This window comes from Ascaphus truei, chromosome 4 (assembly GCF_040206685.1).
Source record: "Ascaphus truei isolate aAscTru1 chromosome 4, aAscTru1.hap1, whole genome shotgun sequence".
Classification (NCBI taxonomy): domain Eukaryota; kingdom Metazoa; phylum Chordata; class Amphibia; order Anura; family Ascaphidae; genus Ascaphus; species Ascaphus truei.
The window spans coordinates 23652061-23668663 of record NC_134486.1 but is presented as its reverse complement, the minus strand read 5'-3'; the positions used below and the strand labels follow the sequence as shown (position 1 = coordinate 23668663).

The following is a 16603-nucleotide window of genomic DNA, read 5'->3' as shown; positions in this document are numbered from 1 at the left end:
GAATAGGAAATAGCATGTTTCCAATTCAAAGAGTGTTATTAGGGACTGTTTTGTAATACCTGTGGGCTCTTTGCTTCACTCTCTAGCATGCTGCTTAGCCATGTGTAGGGGCTGTTCTTGTGCGTGTTCAGGTACGCACTCTTCTGTGGAAATGACATGGAAGAGCAGACAAAGCTTTAACAGAATAGCACAAGGGCGGCCAACTCCAGTCCTCACGGGCCACCAACAGATCCGGCTTTCAGGATATCCCTGCTTCAGCACAGGTGGCTCAATCAGTGGCTCAGTCTTCGACTGAGCCACTGATTGAGCCACCTGCGCTGAAGCAGGGATATCCTGGGAACCTGACCTGTTGGTGGCCCTTGAGGACTGGAGTTGGCCAACCTCTGCTTGAAACACAAGTACAAAATATGCAATATATTTGGAAGCAAAGTATGAAAAAAACCCAGATCCAAATAAGATACATAAAAAAACATACAAATTCTTTTGGCAAAGAGTTCAAAAGAAATAAGGAACATACATCTCCCCACTCTGGGTATTATAAAGCCATACTGCTAATATCCATTCATTCAGGTGCAACTGAATGGATGATGTCCCAAAATAGGTGTTAATAATGACTTCTGAAAAAGGTTGGTGTATTGGTTTCCTGAAACATTTTTGCCAAACATCATGCGTGATGTTTCTTCATCTGATTTTTTGGGGCGGCTTGCATTAGTGACGAGCACGTATTGGTGGCACCTGGAAGCGTCTTGTGGCATAGCACTGCTTAGTAAACATAGGTCAGCGTGTTTAGAGCAGCGCACGACTGGACTCTCCATTATACTGGAAACAGGGTCACGCTAAGGAACAATGGGGAAAGTGTACATACGCTGGGTACACGTGACATCTTTGCACACTAACACAGCCCTAGTCAACAAGTAAGCAGAATTCTAAAGAGATTCATGTTTTGGGGAGATCATTTATCATTTATCTAACGCTAAAACGTACCTGAGTTGAGCACTGCACTTGATACTCTTCTACATAGTTATTTTGATTCCTTTGCTGACTAACAGATTCTGTCTGCAAGAGGAGAAACAGTCAGAACCCAGTTGATAGTACTGTTTGTCATCAGATATACACATACTGTATATGAAATGGAGTAGGTAATCAACCTTCCTTCCACACCCCAAATAGGCCTGCCTGGCTGTTCACCGCAATATGAATTAAGGGGAGGTTTTCCTAACCTATAATGTACAGGTTTCACACGATATATATATTACCCATACATTATATAATGAATTATACATTAAGAGGCAATTTGGGGCTTTGGTATTTTTGCAAGATAGAACTAGCCGTGTGCATTTTCCAAGATTGGACACACTTATTGAGTGCTTCATAGAGATCACACTGCAATTTTAATTACTACAGTAAATCAGAAGTAACAACCGTCAGGAACTATGTTAAAATTGCAGTTATATTGAAATTGCAACTACGTCTCGATTATGTGTATATTTAAAAAAAAAAAAGGAGAATCACAAACGCATATCTCATTATATTACAAGTTACTAGTACAGTATCAATAATCAGATTTGACTCACCTATAATTAAATATTATAATCTGATTTCACTCTACATAATCTGATTTCACTCTACTGAGTACAATCTACTCAGTTTACGCCTGATTCTTTATGGATCTGATTACAGTTCATTGACCAGCCTCTAATAAGATGGTATCTGCCGATGTGGCGATGATAATGGAGTGTGATAATAATTCTCTGATTTCCTAATCAGGTCAGGTGGCCCAAGGAACGATAAGGCTGATTACGGGTCAACCTTCCAACAATCACATTTTCAGCAGGATAGGTGGCGCTCCTTATTTCAAGCCATAAAATGAATAATCTATCGTGAGGTTTGGCAGGGAGCAACAGGCTTAATGTAGCAGGACATGCGGAGCGACAACATATACTAGGTGCCTCGCCCTGTTTGAATAAAGGTGTCAAATACAGCATTGAAAAGTAGGGATGTGCAAAATTTCACAAATCAGCCCAAATGTGCCTATTTTTTTGTGAAAGATTTCATGAAAATCAGCACGTTTCGCAAATTATTTTTTTGTGGAAAGCATTAAAAGTCGATGTGTGATGTTATATGGCCCTGTATATACTGCCCATGTACTTGAATGGGTCAAGCGCCTCTTATGGCTTAGGACCACCTAGTATATATGACTTAAGAGCATTTGAACTGGTTTCTCCCCACCAATAAACGTTAGCACTATTACCGCAATGTTACTCCTTTTTGTTTTTACAATTAAACAGAAAAACAGAACATGCGGTTCTGGTTTGAAACGACAGAATAGAAGGGAAAGAGATCCCTCCAGAGTTGCCCCTTTTCACTTGCACTCAAAGTACATAAACAAGTATTTATACAAATTAGTGCAAGTGAAAAATGGCTACTTTGGAGGGATCACTTTCCCTTCTATTCTGTCGTTGCATATATTCATTGTGTCCCTATGCACCTTGGTTAACAATACTACAAACATAGGTATAGAGGTCGAGCAGTTTCTCGTATATATATATATATATATATATATATATATATATATATATATATATAGTGTGGTTCTGGTTTGACGTCACAAAGCTATATCCAATTCAGTCAATAAGACGTCAAAAATGTACAGGACCTTTAACCATTACACAGGAGCTTTGTGTGAATAACACCAAACACAGAAATACGTGTACATGTACCCTTCCGACGTCCTCTCTAGCACCAGTGAGAATCTGTTTATACATTACCATTCTGAGAACAGGTTGGAACGCCACAGTGAAATCGTCCTTTGTGTCATATCGTCCTGACCTTATTAGATTTTCAAGGGCATCCTGAACAGGAAAATATGGGTAAGGGTCAGCCTGTTCTCCAAATCCCATTTCCATCTGGTAACCTCACTTGTATCAGCATTGCAATAAAGTGAAAGCACTAAGCTACATAACAGGACCTCTACCAAATATAGGGCCATATTTACTTAACGTAAGACACCTTATAGTCCTCAGTTTACATTCGCCACTTAGTAAATATGGTCCATAATATTTGTAATAGAATTTAAGAGGTGTGTTAAAAATTATGAGAGCCTAACAGCACAGCAGCTGGGCTTAGAGAACCTACATACCCTGGTATATCTAGGGCACGTACAGAAGAAAATAGAAATTATTCTAACGTGGCACTGATCATGATCTAACGTACAACAAAAGTCCATTTTACAATGGCCCACTGGAGAATGACCACCATTATTTCTCGATAACAGAAAACTATGACTAAAATATGTAATTAGGATGAAAAAAAATATATATATATATATATATATATCTATAACGGAAATTGCCATGTTAGTCCAGTTGCGATAGTGCAGAATAAATGAGTTCTTCAGTATTAGGTGATACCTTTTTTTATTTGGACTAACAATTGATGTCATAGGACAAGCTTTCTATAGTTCTACTCTCTTCTTCAGCTCAGCCATACTGGTTTACAAAGGAATCTATTGCTAAAACAGAGGTTTGGAAAGCAGAAAAAAAACAGATTCTTCAAACATCCCTTTCTCACCTACCTTATTTAAATCTCTGTTCGGGCATGGGATATATATATATATACAGTATGTATATATGTATATATGTATATATGTATGAAAAAATACCAAAAAAGAAAGACGGGTGCAGTCCCATGTAGAACCAAAGTGAGTTAGTAGAGGTAATATGTTGATTAAGTTTAAATAGATAGTGCTTAATGTACCTAATCAGACAGCAATTAGTATTTTTACATGATATTTAAAATGCTTGTAAACATTGTAATATCGGCAAACCTAAGGGGGTACCAAGTTATTCATATTTTATTGTGCCACCTTACGCCAACGTTTCAATAGCATAAGCATCTTCATTGGGGCATCGAAGGGCGACAGTGTTGGTGTAGGAGAAGACTTGTGAAGGATTAGGTGAAAGAGGAAAAATATGTTTGCAGCCGCTACCGATTCAGACAGTAATGTAGATCGAGGAAATAATAACATGACTTTGAACTTTGAAGTTTAGATGTCTTCAGATAAATGGTATTAGTATTATCTTAATGTTTACTGACTCATGTTCAGGATCTTTGATATCTCTGATAATAGGAGAGGCGCGCTTATCTTTGTAGCATAGTGTGCCTTGAAAGATGGAATTCCAGATTGATAATCAGAGTTTTTTTTATCAGAGGAGGTCAGAGTATGTTATAACAGGCCGTGCGACCTTGTTTCGTGCTCAGGCATGGAGTTGTGAATACAGAAAGGGATTGCAGTAAAATGTTATGTTGTATCTTGTTTGTGGAGCTGAAGAAGTGTCCATTCTGTGTAAGCTGCCAGCCTGATGTGAGACCATGCTGAAATTCTTCTTGCTAAGCAACTTTTAATAACTTGCACTGCCATTCATTACTGGTGCCTCTGATTCTGAAGGTGTTAATTAAGCTATTTTACCTCAAAGGGGGTTAATTATTAAAGTGTGCTAGTTCTGACCGGGAACTACCGCAACTAAACTGCCTTTACCTTGAATGAGATACTCCATACAGTAGGTTGTGATACCTTTTATTTGGGCGAACATATTGTATCAATTGTAACAGGTTTTATTGTGCATAAGCTTTCAGGACTGCAGGGGTCCCATCCCTTCACATCGGGTGAAGAAGAGACCTCAGCAGTCTAGAAAGTTTATGCACAAGGAAATCTTCTATGACGCCCCATTAAAAGGTATCATAACTGTAAAGTATGTTGCAATTTCTGGGACCAATGCAGCTACTAGCACAGTTTCCATGCAGTATAGGCATACCCCGCATTAACGTACGCAATGGGACCGGAGCATGTATGTAAAGCGAAAATGTACTTAAAGTGAAGCACTACCTTTTTTCCACTTATCGATGCATGTACTTTACTGCAATCGTCATATATGTGCATAACTGATGTAAATAACGCATTTGTAACAGGCTCTATAGTCTCCCCGGTTGTGCACAGCTTCGGTACAGGTAGGGAGCTGGTATTGCTGTTCAGGACGTGCTGACAGGCGCATGCGTGAGCTGCTGTTTGCCTAATGGACGATATGTCCTTACTCGCGAGTGTACTTAAAGTGAGTGTCCTTAAAGCGGGGTATGCCTGTAGTTCCCAATCAGCCCTCTTGCGCTTTAATGAATAACCCTCTAAGGCACTTGAATTTAGAAGCCCAAACAATTACCTGCCCCTGTGTAACATATTTCCAGTGCCTTTAAGTAAAAACACCAGTAACTCGCTGCCCCCTGTGTTTCTATGTCAGCTCCGTCTCAACATTAAAAATGTAGACTCGGGGGAGACTTCATATTGTGGTTTAGAAAATGTCACCTTGGCAAATATCCAGTTATTTTGTGACCTACTAGAAAACTGTGTGAACTCAGTATTGGGAATATGTGAGTTGGTCTTTGTGTAGCATAGGGTTCAACCTAACATCTCTATCCTGGATAAGAGTCATTCTCTAATGTCTTTTCTTCAGGTGTGTAAGGCCGAGCTGATCATGTCAGAGTTGCTGCGTGAGTGCGCATGCGTGCACGTCAAGCACACTTCAGTAATTGGCTATAGCAGTTAGTCAAGCGCCTGTGCGCCTGCAGGCGAAGAGGCGCGTTGATGCTGCAGTGTTTTGAGGAGACAATACATTTTGTCTTCTCAGGCGGCTGCTGCTGCATGACATCAGCGTCACGTGAGCTGGTTCAGCCAATGAGGATGAACCAGCTTCGTGACGCGTCCGCGATGCGTCCGTCACGCCTCCCCATCGCCTCCCCAATCTCTTGCAGCCAAGTTCACAGATCGCTGGGACTGCAGGAGGGTGCTCGCTCGCGTAGGTAGAATAAGGCTAAGGCCCTGCTGCCTCAGACCACGGGCCCGCACTGCAAAACAGGCGGCGTGTGCAGAGCACTATACCGCGATCTGCGGTCTGCATGCGGCGTTCTGATGAGCGAGGGGGCATGGCCAAAGCAGGCTGTGTGGGCACGGAAATGACGAGGGGGCGGGGCCACGACGTACACTGGCACTGCACTTCACCGCTATATGCGGTCTTTGGGGAGCGTGCAGGCATGACCGGGCAGCGGAATCTGGAGACCCCGCCACAGTACCCCCCCTCCCGTCTCCCCCCCTGTCCTGTCCCGTCCCGTCCCATCCATCTGCTGCTGCCTCTTCTCCCAGGGAAGACAAGCACAGCAGCCGGAGCTGGTCGCAACCTTTCCAGCACGCGCAGCCTGCAAGACGGGCACCGGAGGGAGGGGGGGAGAACAACAACAACATACACACTCAGACCTCCCTCCGCCCCCTCCTCCGCCCCCTCGCCTCCTCATTGGCTCCATGCCGCACCACGTGACGCGTCGCCGCTTGGGATCACGATCCTCGTGTATCCCCTGCTGGCTGACGCGTCACATTGCGCAGCGAGCCCTTGCAGCGAGGGGGGACTGGGGCAGGCTCGGGAGGAACACGGGTCTGGTGAGAGACGCGCACGCGGCCGCGCGGGCCGTCGGATGGAGCGGGACCCAGGCCTAACCTCTACCTAAGGCTACAGAGGATCTGAAGAAGAGTCTTATAAAGTTGAGACAGTTGAAACTCTCATGTTGGTCCATTAAAAGGTATGACAAGTTGTCCACTCTTTCGGTGAAAGGGCCCTCAAACACAGTGCACTTTAATGCGAGGATGCGCCCTTTATCCTAACATTGACTAATAAAGCAATGGAACAAATCTTCCTTACCTGGAATGACAAGCTCAGAATGCCTCTGTTGTATTCGGAAGGCTTTCTGAAACAGTCACACGATTTCCTAAAATGAAAACGCACACATTATCAGTGAATCCCAGGTGGAAGACGTTTCTTATAGATTTCACCTACGCAACAAACTCTTGAGTGGACTTTGCATTATCAGAATACAGAATAATAGCTTTGTCGTTTAGGGTCATATTATTAAGTGACATAAGACATCTTCTGGTGCTAGAGGGCATCTTATGGCCCCTTCAGTTTAGTTGACCATAAGGTGCCTTCTGACTCCTGAAGGTATCTTATTTATTAGTAAATAACGGTCATACTCTTTGCCAATGCTTTTGAATGGAAACTGTTTACCTACTTACCATTACAACAGTGAATATACTTTAGCCATCATATTGAAGGCAACTCAAGTAGTAAATCTGTATATAATGTAATAAATGTAATGGATGTAATTAACATATCCATAGATGTTTAGACAGCTGTATAATTATATTATCTTTCTTGCTGCTCAAGGCAGATATCTCTCATCTGTAATATCTATAAGCTCTAGCCCTTCCAACCTGATATCTACTCCACGCTCCCCTCTCCTACCCCCGCTTCTCTCCCTCTCATGTGCTCTCCGGAATGCTCACGCTCTCTCTAAAAAAAACACTAGCCATATATGGCCTGTTCTTCCCTCGCTCTCTTAAGCTCTTTGCACTGAAAAAACTTGGCTCTCACAGTCTCACTCTGCCCTGAAGGCAGCTCTCTCCTAGGGCGGTCTTTCCTTCTCACACACACACCTCACCCCTTTGGACGTGGAGTGGGAATTCCTCTCTCTTCTCACTGTACGTTTCTGCTCTTACCTACACCGGCTTCCCTGACATCTCCATTCTTTGAGGCCCATGCTATTGGCCCCCTTTCCTCTACTCTCTCTGCATATTGCTGTCCATATATAGGCAATATAACACTACTCTACATCCTCACACTCCTATTTCCTTTCTGACTTTGCATCTTGGTTATTGTTCTTCCTCTCTTCTGACTCACCCACTCTCTTCCTAAGGGACTTTAACTCTAACATTGGTGACTCCTCTTATTCCTGTGCATCTTACTTCCTCCTTTGTTTTCCTCCAAAGGACTGCTTTCAGAAACCACTGAGATGGACACTTCCTTGACCTTTTTGTCACAAAAATCTGTTCTTATATGAATTCTCAATCTCTCCTTTCCCACTCTCTGACTATAACCTAGTCTCATTTTCTATCAAACTACTCACACAACCTCCAGCCTCTCTTTGCTAAGCTCACAACCAGTGGTCCATTAACCTTCATTCCTTGGAATCCAGTCTAAAATCTAAGTTTTCTTTACTACCAACCACCACTGACTCAAACAGCCTTGTCACAACTTATAACCCTGTCCTTTTGTCCTCACTTGACCAGTACTGCATGCTCGTCCTGTACACTGACACTCCGACCCACAACCCTGGCTAAACACACAGACATTCTCGTGCTCTTGCTCTCATTTCACTGAAAGCCTCTGGAGGAGGTCACACTCTCTGACCAATTTTCCTTCACTACAAATGTATTCTGTCTTGCTTTAACTCTGTTCTTTTTCTTGCCAAACATGGCTACTTCACCTGACTTATATACAGGTATAACGTCAACCCAAACCTCTGTCTTTGACACCCTTCTTCGACCTCCTGTCACACCGTACTCCACTCCTTCCATGACAGCCCAAGACCTTGCCGATTATTTCAAGTGCAAGGTGGAAGCTATTGTCCAAAAAAATCTCCTCTGCCTTCCATACCCCTCCTTCCCAATCATCCTCCAGCTACCATTGTCTGTCTCTCCAGTTACAGAGGAAGAAGTATCTCTCCTGCTGCTCTCCTCAACCTCCACCACATGCAGCCTCGACCCAATTCCCTCCCATCTCCTAAAAAAAACCTCTTGCTTCTACCACGCTTACGGATGAGACCACCGCAGCGTCACACCTCCGGTGCTGCGATCACCACGGTTGAGTGACCGTGAGCGGCAGTGGCACTGAAGACAATTAAGTTAGCTACATCTCTAGCTGTTGAGTGAAGCTGATGATCATGGAACTGAAGGGCAAGAGTAGTATTTTTTAATTGACTCCCATAGTTACAGCACCCTTTCATTACTAATGAAGATATTGATCAAGTGGAATGAAAACATCTAATAAGGAGTCACCATGCATTGACTTCAATTTGGGCAGCGTTCATTTTACAGAACCCCAGTACAGTTTTGTCCTGTAATATAACTGTGTCTGCAGGAAAACAGCCCAAACCGTTACAGTCCTAGGAGTACCCCTGTGGGTTCCCTACGATGTAACGTGACTACATAATACCCAACGGAGGTTTATTTGGGCCTTTATATGGCATCCTACGTTCCCATGGAGTGCAGGACACAATCTGCCAAGTGAGGAAACTGACGCCGGCGCCGCCGCCTCCTCTTCCGTTTCCTGCAAAATGGCCGCCCGCTGTCACGTGACCGCTATTGAAAGCGACCGCACTGTGCCGGATGCACTCAAAGGGTTAAACTAGCCCCCAACCAGATATTTTCCTGACATTTCTTGAAATGTTTTGCTGCGGTATATTGTTACTAAACGGCTTCCCTGTCCATGGCTTTGCAGGCTTCTCATTGGCTGAAGCAGTGAGTGGAACAGAAATCTATATGGAGCTGCACTGAATCAGCAGCGAGCCACAGCTTTTCTGCCAAATTGTATGACTTTTATTGCTTCTTAGTGCTATAATAACAAGGCACTTTGGGATAAACGTATGGTCTCAAAAGAGTGATATACTGCCTCAGTTGTAAATAACAGTGATTTGGGCTGCAGGAAATACTTCAATAAAAGAAGATGGTACACCTGTGGAGTACTGCAAAGAAATCCTGGTTTGGCGTTAGATTTTATATTATGTTTAGCTGTTGCTGGTGCACGCTCTGCAGCGGTGGGCTGTGTAAAAGCAGCAATCAGAGATACTCGTCTTCTTTTTTCTTATGTAACCCCTATCTCCCCCACCCTAGGGAGATCCGGTTCTGGTTACCGGTGTAGTGCTGCTCACCTGTTAGGCTTACAGGATACTGAGTCTCCGCCGGTGTTAGTGGGGATAAACAGGACTGGCTTTTGGATCTGCAGCTCTCATCTTGGTGCAGCACCTCCATTCCAACAGGGCCTATCAGAGATAGGTACAGTCCCGGCCAGAAAACCTCTTTCCCTCCCCCTGAAAGACTACTATTCTACCCTATGGGCTGACAATAAACCCTGGTACAGGTTTGCCAGTAGTCATCATGGGGTTTTCCCCTTCACCTTTTGTATTGCACTTGAGTGACAGCAGGGGGTGGAACATCCTGTTGTAGCTGGGACAATGGGGTGCCCACCTTCTGGCTGTACTTAAGGGCAGGACCGTCCTAAATTTGGAGGTTGTTCCAAATTTCCTCTAAGGAAGGCAGGTCACACAACTGGGAGCCTGAGATTGGGACCTACCCATGTGCTCTTCCCTGTGGGGAGGAGTGAGTGTGGATCAATACCTCTGTCTCTGCTTGGGAGGTGGGGAAGAGCTAGTACAGCTGCGGGTGCCCTTGGCCTGTAGTGGCGGTCCAGGGACCATCTTCAGTGATAACTGAGCCAATAGACTGTATCCGGCAGAAGACTGCTGAGTACTTGTTGTGTTACTGCAGACCGTAGTAATAAACCGTTCCTGTTTGCAATATACCTTCGGCCTGGTGTGGGATCTAACTGGGGGGAGAGGTAATCAGTTCTACCGTGGAAGATCATCTCCATTTACCTTGAGCCTACGGCAGACAGAGGCGCTGCACGGCTAAGTATTATGTGGGGTATGAACCCCAGAAGCCTGTTCCTTTGTCCCCAAGTCATCGCTGATGACTCGGTCCTCCTGTTGCCAGCAGGTATAAGCAGCACACACCCTGTAATGGCCTCTATCTGCAATTGGGGGGAGGAAACACCATTACATTTGGAGGCGCTGCTGAGATTTGTAACAGGACAGGCTTACAGCGAAACAAAGCTGAAAGTAACAAGGTACGCTTCCAGAACAAGTGCTAATTAAGGAGAGAAGCTAGGATTAGTCAGGGGGAGAGAAACCTCGCAAAGAACAACCTAGACTGCCCTATCGGGTGAATGGTCCGGAGACACAAAGGCTATTGCTGTTCTAAGTCACCATGAGGCGGGTAGTCAGGATGCCTAGGGTGTGCCCTGGTTAACTTTGCTCCAGGGACCTCTGGATAGGATCCGCGATACTGGCAGCCAAAAAAGGCAGCGTAAGGGTACTGCATAGGGAGTATCTTAGGAGGGGGCCTGGATGTTTTCCAGTGCCTGAACCTCCGCTAGAAGAAGCCCAGAGTACCACTAGCCAGTAACCAGACTAAAGAACCACAGAGTGCTTGTAATGGACTAAGATCATGTGCAGCGTATTGAGATGGAGCTTTGCTTGCCTGGGGTACAACCTACTCTTGGTAGACTGCTGACCTATGTGCTGTGAGGAACCACAAGGAACGGATTACTGCCGGAATCGCGGTCATTGTGTGGTCTGTGAAGGACTTGTGGCCAAAATGGAGGTTCCCTTGCCCGCGAGTACGCCACGTGAGTTACATGAGCTAAAATGGCGTCTCCCGCCAAAGCTGGAGAGCGCACGTGCTGCTTGCAAACAGGCTGCACAAGAACTTTTTGCAGAAATCTGTACGGGTTTGGCGCGAAAGCCAACACCCCACCCAAGCGATGTGACTGGCTCAGCCAATAGCCAGTCACGCCCAGTTTACATCACCAAGTACCCCTCCTCTAATCTCCACCAGAGGGAGGGGACATGCCGACAGCCAATGTCTAAAGACTTTGGAGAATAAAGGAGGTACCATATGCAGCGGACCGCACCCTCAGTTCTTCGGAGCCTGGCGAGTGAACGGAGTAAGCTGCCCCTTGCTCGTGCCCGTGTCTACAGAGAAAGATGTCTGGAGATATGGACTTTGACCCATATTGGATACCAGGATGACTTCTGGTGGCAAAGGTGGATGGGAAGTGGTACCTACCATGCTTCTGAGTATCCCAACACTGACCACAGAGCAAGCTGAGACGGTTCCAGACCCGGTACCCGCAGAGGAACCAGAGATGGTCAGTGAACCGGGACCAGCCCACGAGATGCCGGGTAAGGTAACTACCTGGGGTGATGAGACACCATTGTTCACAAAGGTGCAGGAGCCAGGAAAGGCTCTGCTAATTGCCGCTGATGACTCAGAAATGATCCGGTGTCTTTCCTCTGAGGAGGTGTCTCTGCCCTCTTTCTCTCGTGCCAGTCTCAGACAGTCTTCAGTGGTGTTTCGACGGCTGTCGAATACGCCGACCGATGCTGTGGAGGAACAGAACAGTTCTAATAGCTCCGAGAGACAGCGGAGCCCATTACTGATGACCGCGACCATGAGACCTGGGAGGCGGAAGAGCCTACCTTTCGTGGAGGTATCCAGAGGCCTATCCAGTGATTCTCCGGTATCGATGGAGGTACCTTCCGGTGCCGACGTCCATGCAGCGGAAGCTGACAAAGGCCAAGATACAGTATCACCCCTACACAACGGCCGGATGTCGACGCCCTTCGGGTGCGGGCCTTGGACTTGCAACCAGATCCGGCGATATCTTCTGGCGATGAAGCCACTGCTACAGTGATCGCTGGGGCAGATGTGAAGCCTTCGATTCCCGCTCCGGCGAGCACCGCTATAGCTCCAGTGAAAGGAACTGTTGCCTTTATTCCATCGATGACTGAACATTTGGCCCGTAAACAAGCGGTCGCTGCTGCCATGGCCGCTATGGCCTTGGCCTCTGAGACAGATAGTTCTTCGGTGTGGCCGGGTTTTCTGACTTCTGCATTTCTGGCCCGGTATCAGAAATATGTAATGGCCCATAGACCTATGCCCAAACCGCCCAGGACAAAAAGATATGTGATTGCCCAGTATGTTACCAGGAATATTGTACTGCTCTCACTTTAGAGAGAGTGGATCATGGCATGAGACGACCCCCCTAAGAAAAGGGTTCTTCCATGTTTCAGTAAAGCAGTTATTTGAAATGTGTATTCAAATAAAACTGTAATGTATTGTATTCACAGACAATGTATATCATGCATCCTAAAGTGATATTCATGTGAAATTATATTTTATTTGTTCAGGTTTCATCAGAGATAGTACCCGAAAATTTAGGACCCAAGCGTGGTCGTTGGTAATCCACTAGAGGGAGGGTGTAGCGGGGTCACTCCTGGCTACTATTCTACCCTATGGGCTGGCAATAAACCCTGGTATTTGCAGGTTTGCCAGTAGTCATCACGGGGTTTTCCCCTTCACCTTTGGTACTGCACTTGAGTGACAGCAGGGGGTGGTACATTCTGTTGTAGCTGGGACAATGGGGTACCCACCTTCTGGTTGTACTTAAGGGCAGGACCGCCCGAAATATGGATGTTGTTCCTTCTCTCTGATGAAGGCAGGTCACACAATTGGGAGCCTGAGATTGGGGCCTACCTATGTGCTCTTCCCTGCGGGGAGGAGTGAGTGTGGACCAATACCTCTGCCTCCGCTAGGGAGGTGGGGAAGAGCCAGGACGGCTGCGGGTGTAGTGGCGGTCCAGGGACCATCTTCAGTGATAACTGAGCCAAGAGACTGTATGAGGCAGAAGACTGCTGAGTACTTGTTGTGTTACTGCAGACCGTAGTAATAAACCGTTCCAGTTTGCAATATACCTCCAGCCTGGTGTGTGATCTAACTGGGGGGAGAGGTAATCAGTTCTACAGTGGGAGATCATCTCCATTTCCCTGGAGCCTAAGGCCGATGGAGGCGCTGCACTGCTAAGTATTATGTGGGGTATGAACCCCAGAAGCCTGTTAATGTGTCCCCAAGTCATCGCGGACGACTCGGCCCTCCTTTTGCCAGCAGGTATATGCACCCCACACCCTGTAATGGCCTCTATCTGCGATTGGGGTGGGGGGGGGGGGGGGGGGGGATAAATATGGTTGGTTGATGCTCTCTCATAAGGATAGGGGTGGGATAAGTGTAAAAAAAAAAAATACTATTTACTAACGTTTGCCCCATCAGAGACCCCAAATAATTAGTATTTTGTATTTTGTAATGAATAAAAAAAATTGAAAGCAAACAAATATTTGCTTTTAGCACCGTTACATTTGTTTAGGGGAATCATTAGACTGTTATATTATTTACAGAAGGTTGTTCTAGCTGGGATTACACCTTTAATGCTGTGTCCCATCTCTTGTTTTCCCTTTGTCCCATTCGACTTATCACGTGTTTCTGCGATAACCTGAGTGTTCTTTGAGCACCGTGTGGTATCACAGGAACCATCTGCCTCTGTTTGTCTAAGTCATCTATATCTCCGCTGGGTGTGCACTTCTCAATGCCTTGCAGATGATGGTTTTCTGTGCTTATTTTATCTGTTATCTGTAGATTGCTGATGAGGCCTACACCGGTCCCGCTTTCCCGTCTCCTGTTGTCGTCGTTGAGTTACAAAATGATTCAGTCCTGGCAGCAGATTCTCCTCCGTGTGGGCAGTAGTCTCCTACGAGTTGTATGTCTTCGTGTTGTTAAACACTATACCGACAAACACTCGCCCATTCAGAGGCCCAGATGAGGTGTCATTTGTTGTGTATTCTCGCTACTAGGTGTTACACTCCTAACGAGGCTAAGCTAACACTCGCATTGAGCATAACTTTGCTAGGCCATCTTAAGCTTCCTCTAAAGCTCAATTGAAATAAGGAAAAAAATCTACTGGAATCATATATGTATCCTACTAATATGTCATATGTTTTAGTGCTGCAAAGCTCTGTATATGCACATGGACGGCGCTATACAAATAAAGATATATATATATATATATATATACATCTTCTACTGGTATTACATACTTAAATGTACAGCGTAGGGAAAGTATGCTTACACATTATGTTGGAATAATGCTTAATTGTACGGGAATCTGGTTTACATCATGTTGTAATACATGTCTGTTTAAACATAATTTCCACTAAATTAGTCATTTATTCAAAGTATATTCTATTGGAATGCTAAGCTTAGTATGGGGGACGCACCTGGGATGCCTGCTAAATATGCTCATTGCGATGTGCAAAGTATATTCAAGTGAATAAATTAACATATTTCTCAGGTATCTCAGGTGTGTTCAGTTTTGTTCGCAGATATCTCTCCACATGTTGTGTAAAGGAGTGTTTCGGAAGGCATATAAGTCCCTTGGTGCGTTACAAATGTAGGGCTCTCTCCTTCCCTGTCGGGCAAAACCCGTATTTTAGAATCTGGATGGGAGTAACGCCACCTCTAGGTATGACCAAAATACATAACATCAATTCCCTGCGCTAACCTCATTGTCCCTTAGCGCAGGGGTGCGCAAACTGGGGGGTGCTAGATTTTTTTAGGGGGGCGTGGCGGTTGCAGAGGTCCGAGCTCTTCTCCGAGGCATCTAAATTAAATGCTGGGGGATCGCGTGAGGCCTCTGCCTCTCACTTACCATACGTCACATGACCCCTCACCCTGCAGCATCATTTGACGCTGCAACAAAGGTAAGGGGGGGCGCGAGCACTGGGGGAGAGCAGGCAGGGGGCGCAGCACCTGAAGTCGCACACCCCTGCTTTGGTAGATATGTGATTTTAGGGAAAACACCTCTTTGCATGTCATTAGCACAAACGCATCTCACACTCAAGTATCCTCCTCACTTTAAAAGCTTTACACTCTTCTGCCCCTCCTTACATCTCAGCCCTAATTTCTCGCTCTGCACCATCCCGACTCTGCACAAGGATGTCTTCTCTCTACCCCCATTGTATCTAAAGCCCTCTCCAGCCTTAAACCTTTCTCATTGACTGCTCCACACCTCAGGAATACCCTTCCCCTCAATACCTGACTAGCACTCTCTCTATCTACCTTTAAGACCCAACTCAATACACACTTGCTTATAGAAGCTTATGAGTAGCACTGTGGCTAATACTATACATGATACATAAAGCTTGGCCCCCTGCAGACGCACTTACCTGAACGCCCTCCTACTGTCTCTGTACATTCTCCCTACCTTGATTGTAAGCTCTTCGGGGCAGGGACTCCTCTTCTACAATGTTCCTTTTATGTCTGATGCCCTTATTCCCATGATATGTTATTTGTTATTTATATGATTGTCAAGTGTATTACTGCTGTGGAGCGCTATGTACATTAATGGCGCTATATAAATAAAGACATACATACATACATACATACATACATACAAACGGCCATACAAATGTAACACTATGCTATTTAAAAGAGTAAAACTGGATTAATGTTAAATTATTCCATTTAGTGGGTAATCGTTACTGTTAAACTAATGTTAAAATGGAGATGATTGTATCTGGGCCGGTGTGAGATTTCTCATATTTACTGCATCCATTAGCAACAAAGAAATAACAAGACATACTGCCCTGAAGTCATCAAAGCGCAGTTACAGTATATATATATACTGCATTACAATTCATGAATTTATGCCATCTGGTAGACACGCGAAGCATTGCAGCCTATTAAATCCTAATCATTATCATTTAACAGATCAGCCGCCCGTCAGCCAGGCATGAACCCAGGCTGGGAAGGCAAACGCAACGGGGCTTGTCAGAGGTGAGGAGCGGCGCATTCCAGGTATCTGCCAGGTACATACTGGGTATTTGCTCGAATAAAGTGTGTCGGTGCAGTACAGTGAATGGCTGATTGCACCGATTCGGGCGCCATACAGAAGATTGGGCTCTGATGTCGACGGGTCACGTGTAATGTAAGTATTAGAAGAAAGAGGCTAAACAAGGAATAAGAGCAAGCTGTGTCCCCCATGTACAGTCCTGCTGAATT

General features: G+C 45.3%; 1 protein-coding gene across 2 annotated transcripts in view; it reads right to left on the bottom strand.

Moving 5' to 3' along the window:
* PLB1 (phospholipase B1) overlaps nucleotides 1-16603 on the bottom strand; it is a 113886-nt gene that overhangs the window by 80596 nt on the left and 16687 nt on the right. For both annotated transcript variants that reach the window (XM_075595412.1, XM_075595413.1), the window contains exons 12-15: nucleotides 6741-6807; nucleotides 2769-2852; nucleotides 985-1056; nucleotides 60-143 (exon numbers count right to left, since the gene is read on the bottom strand). In XM_075595412.1, coding sequence (XP_075451527.1) covers nucleotides 60-143; nucleotides 985-1056; nucleotides 2769-2852; nucleotides 6741-6807 — 307 coding nt within the window. The remainder of the gene's footprint in view (nucleotides 1-59; nucleotides 144-984; nucleotides 1057-2768; nucleotides 2853-6740; nucleotides 6808-16603) is intronic.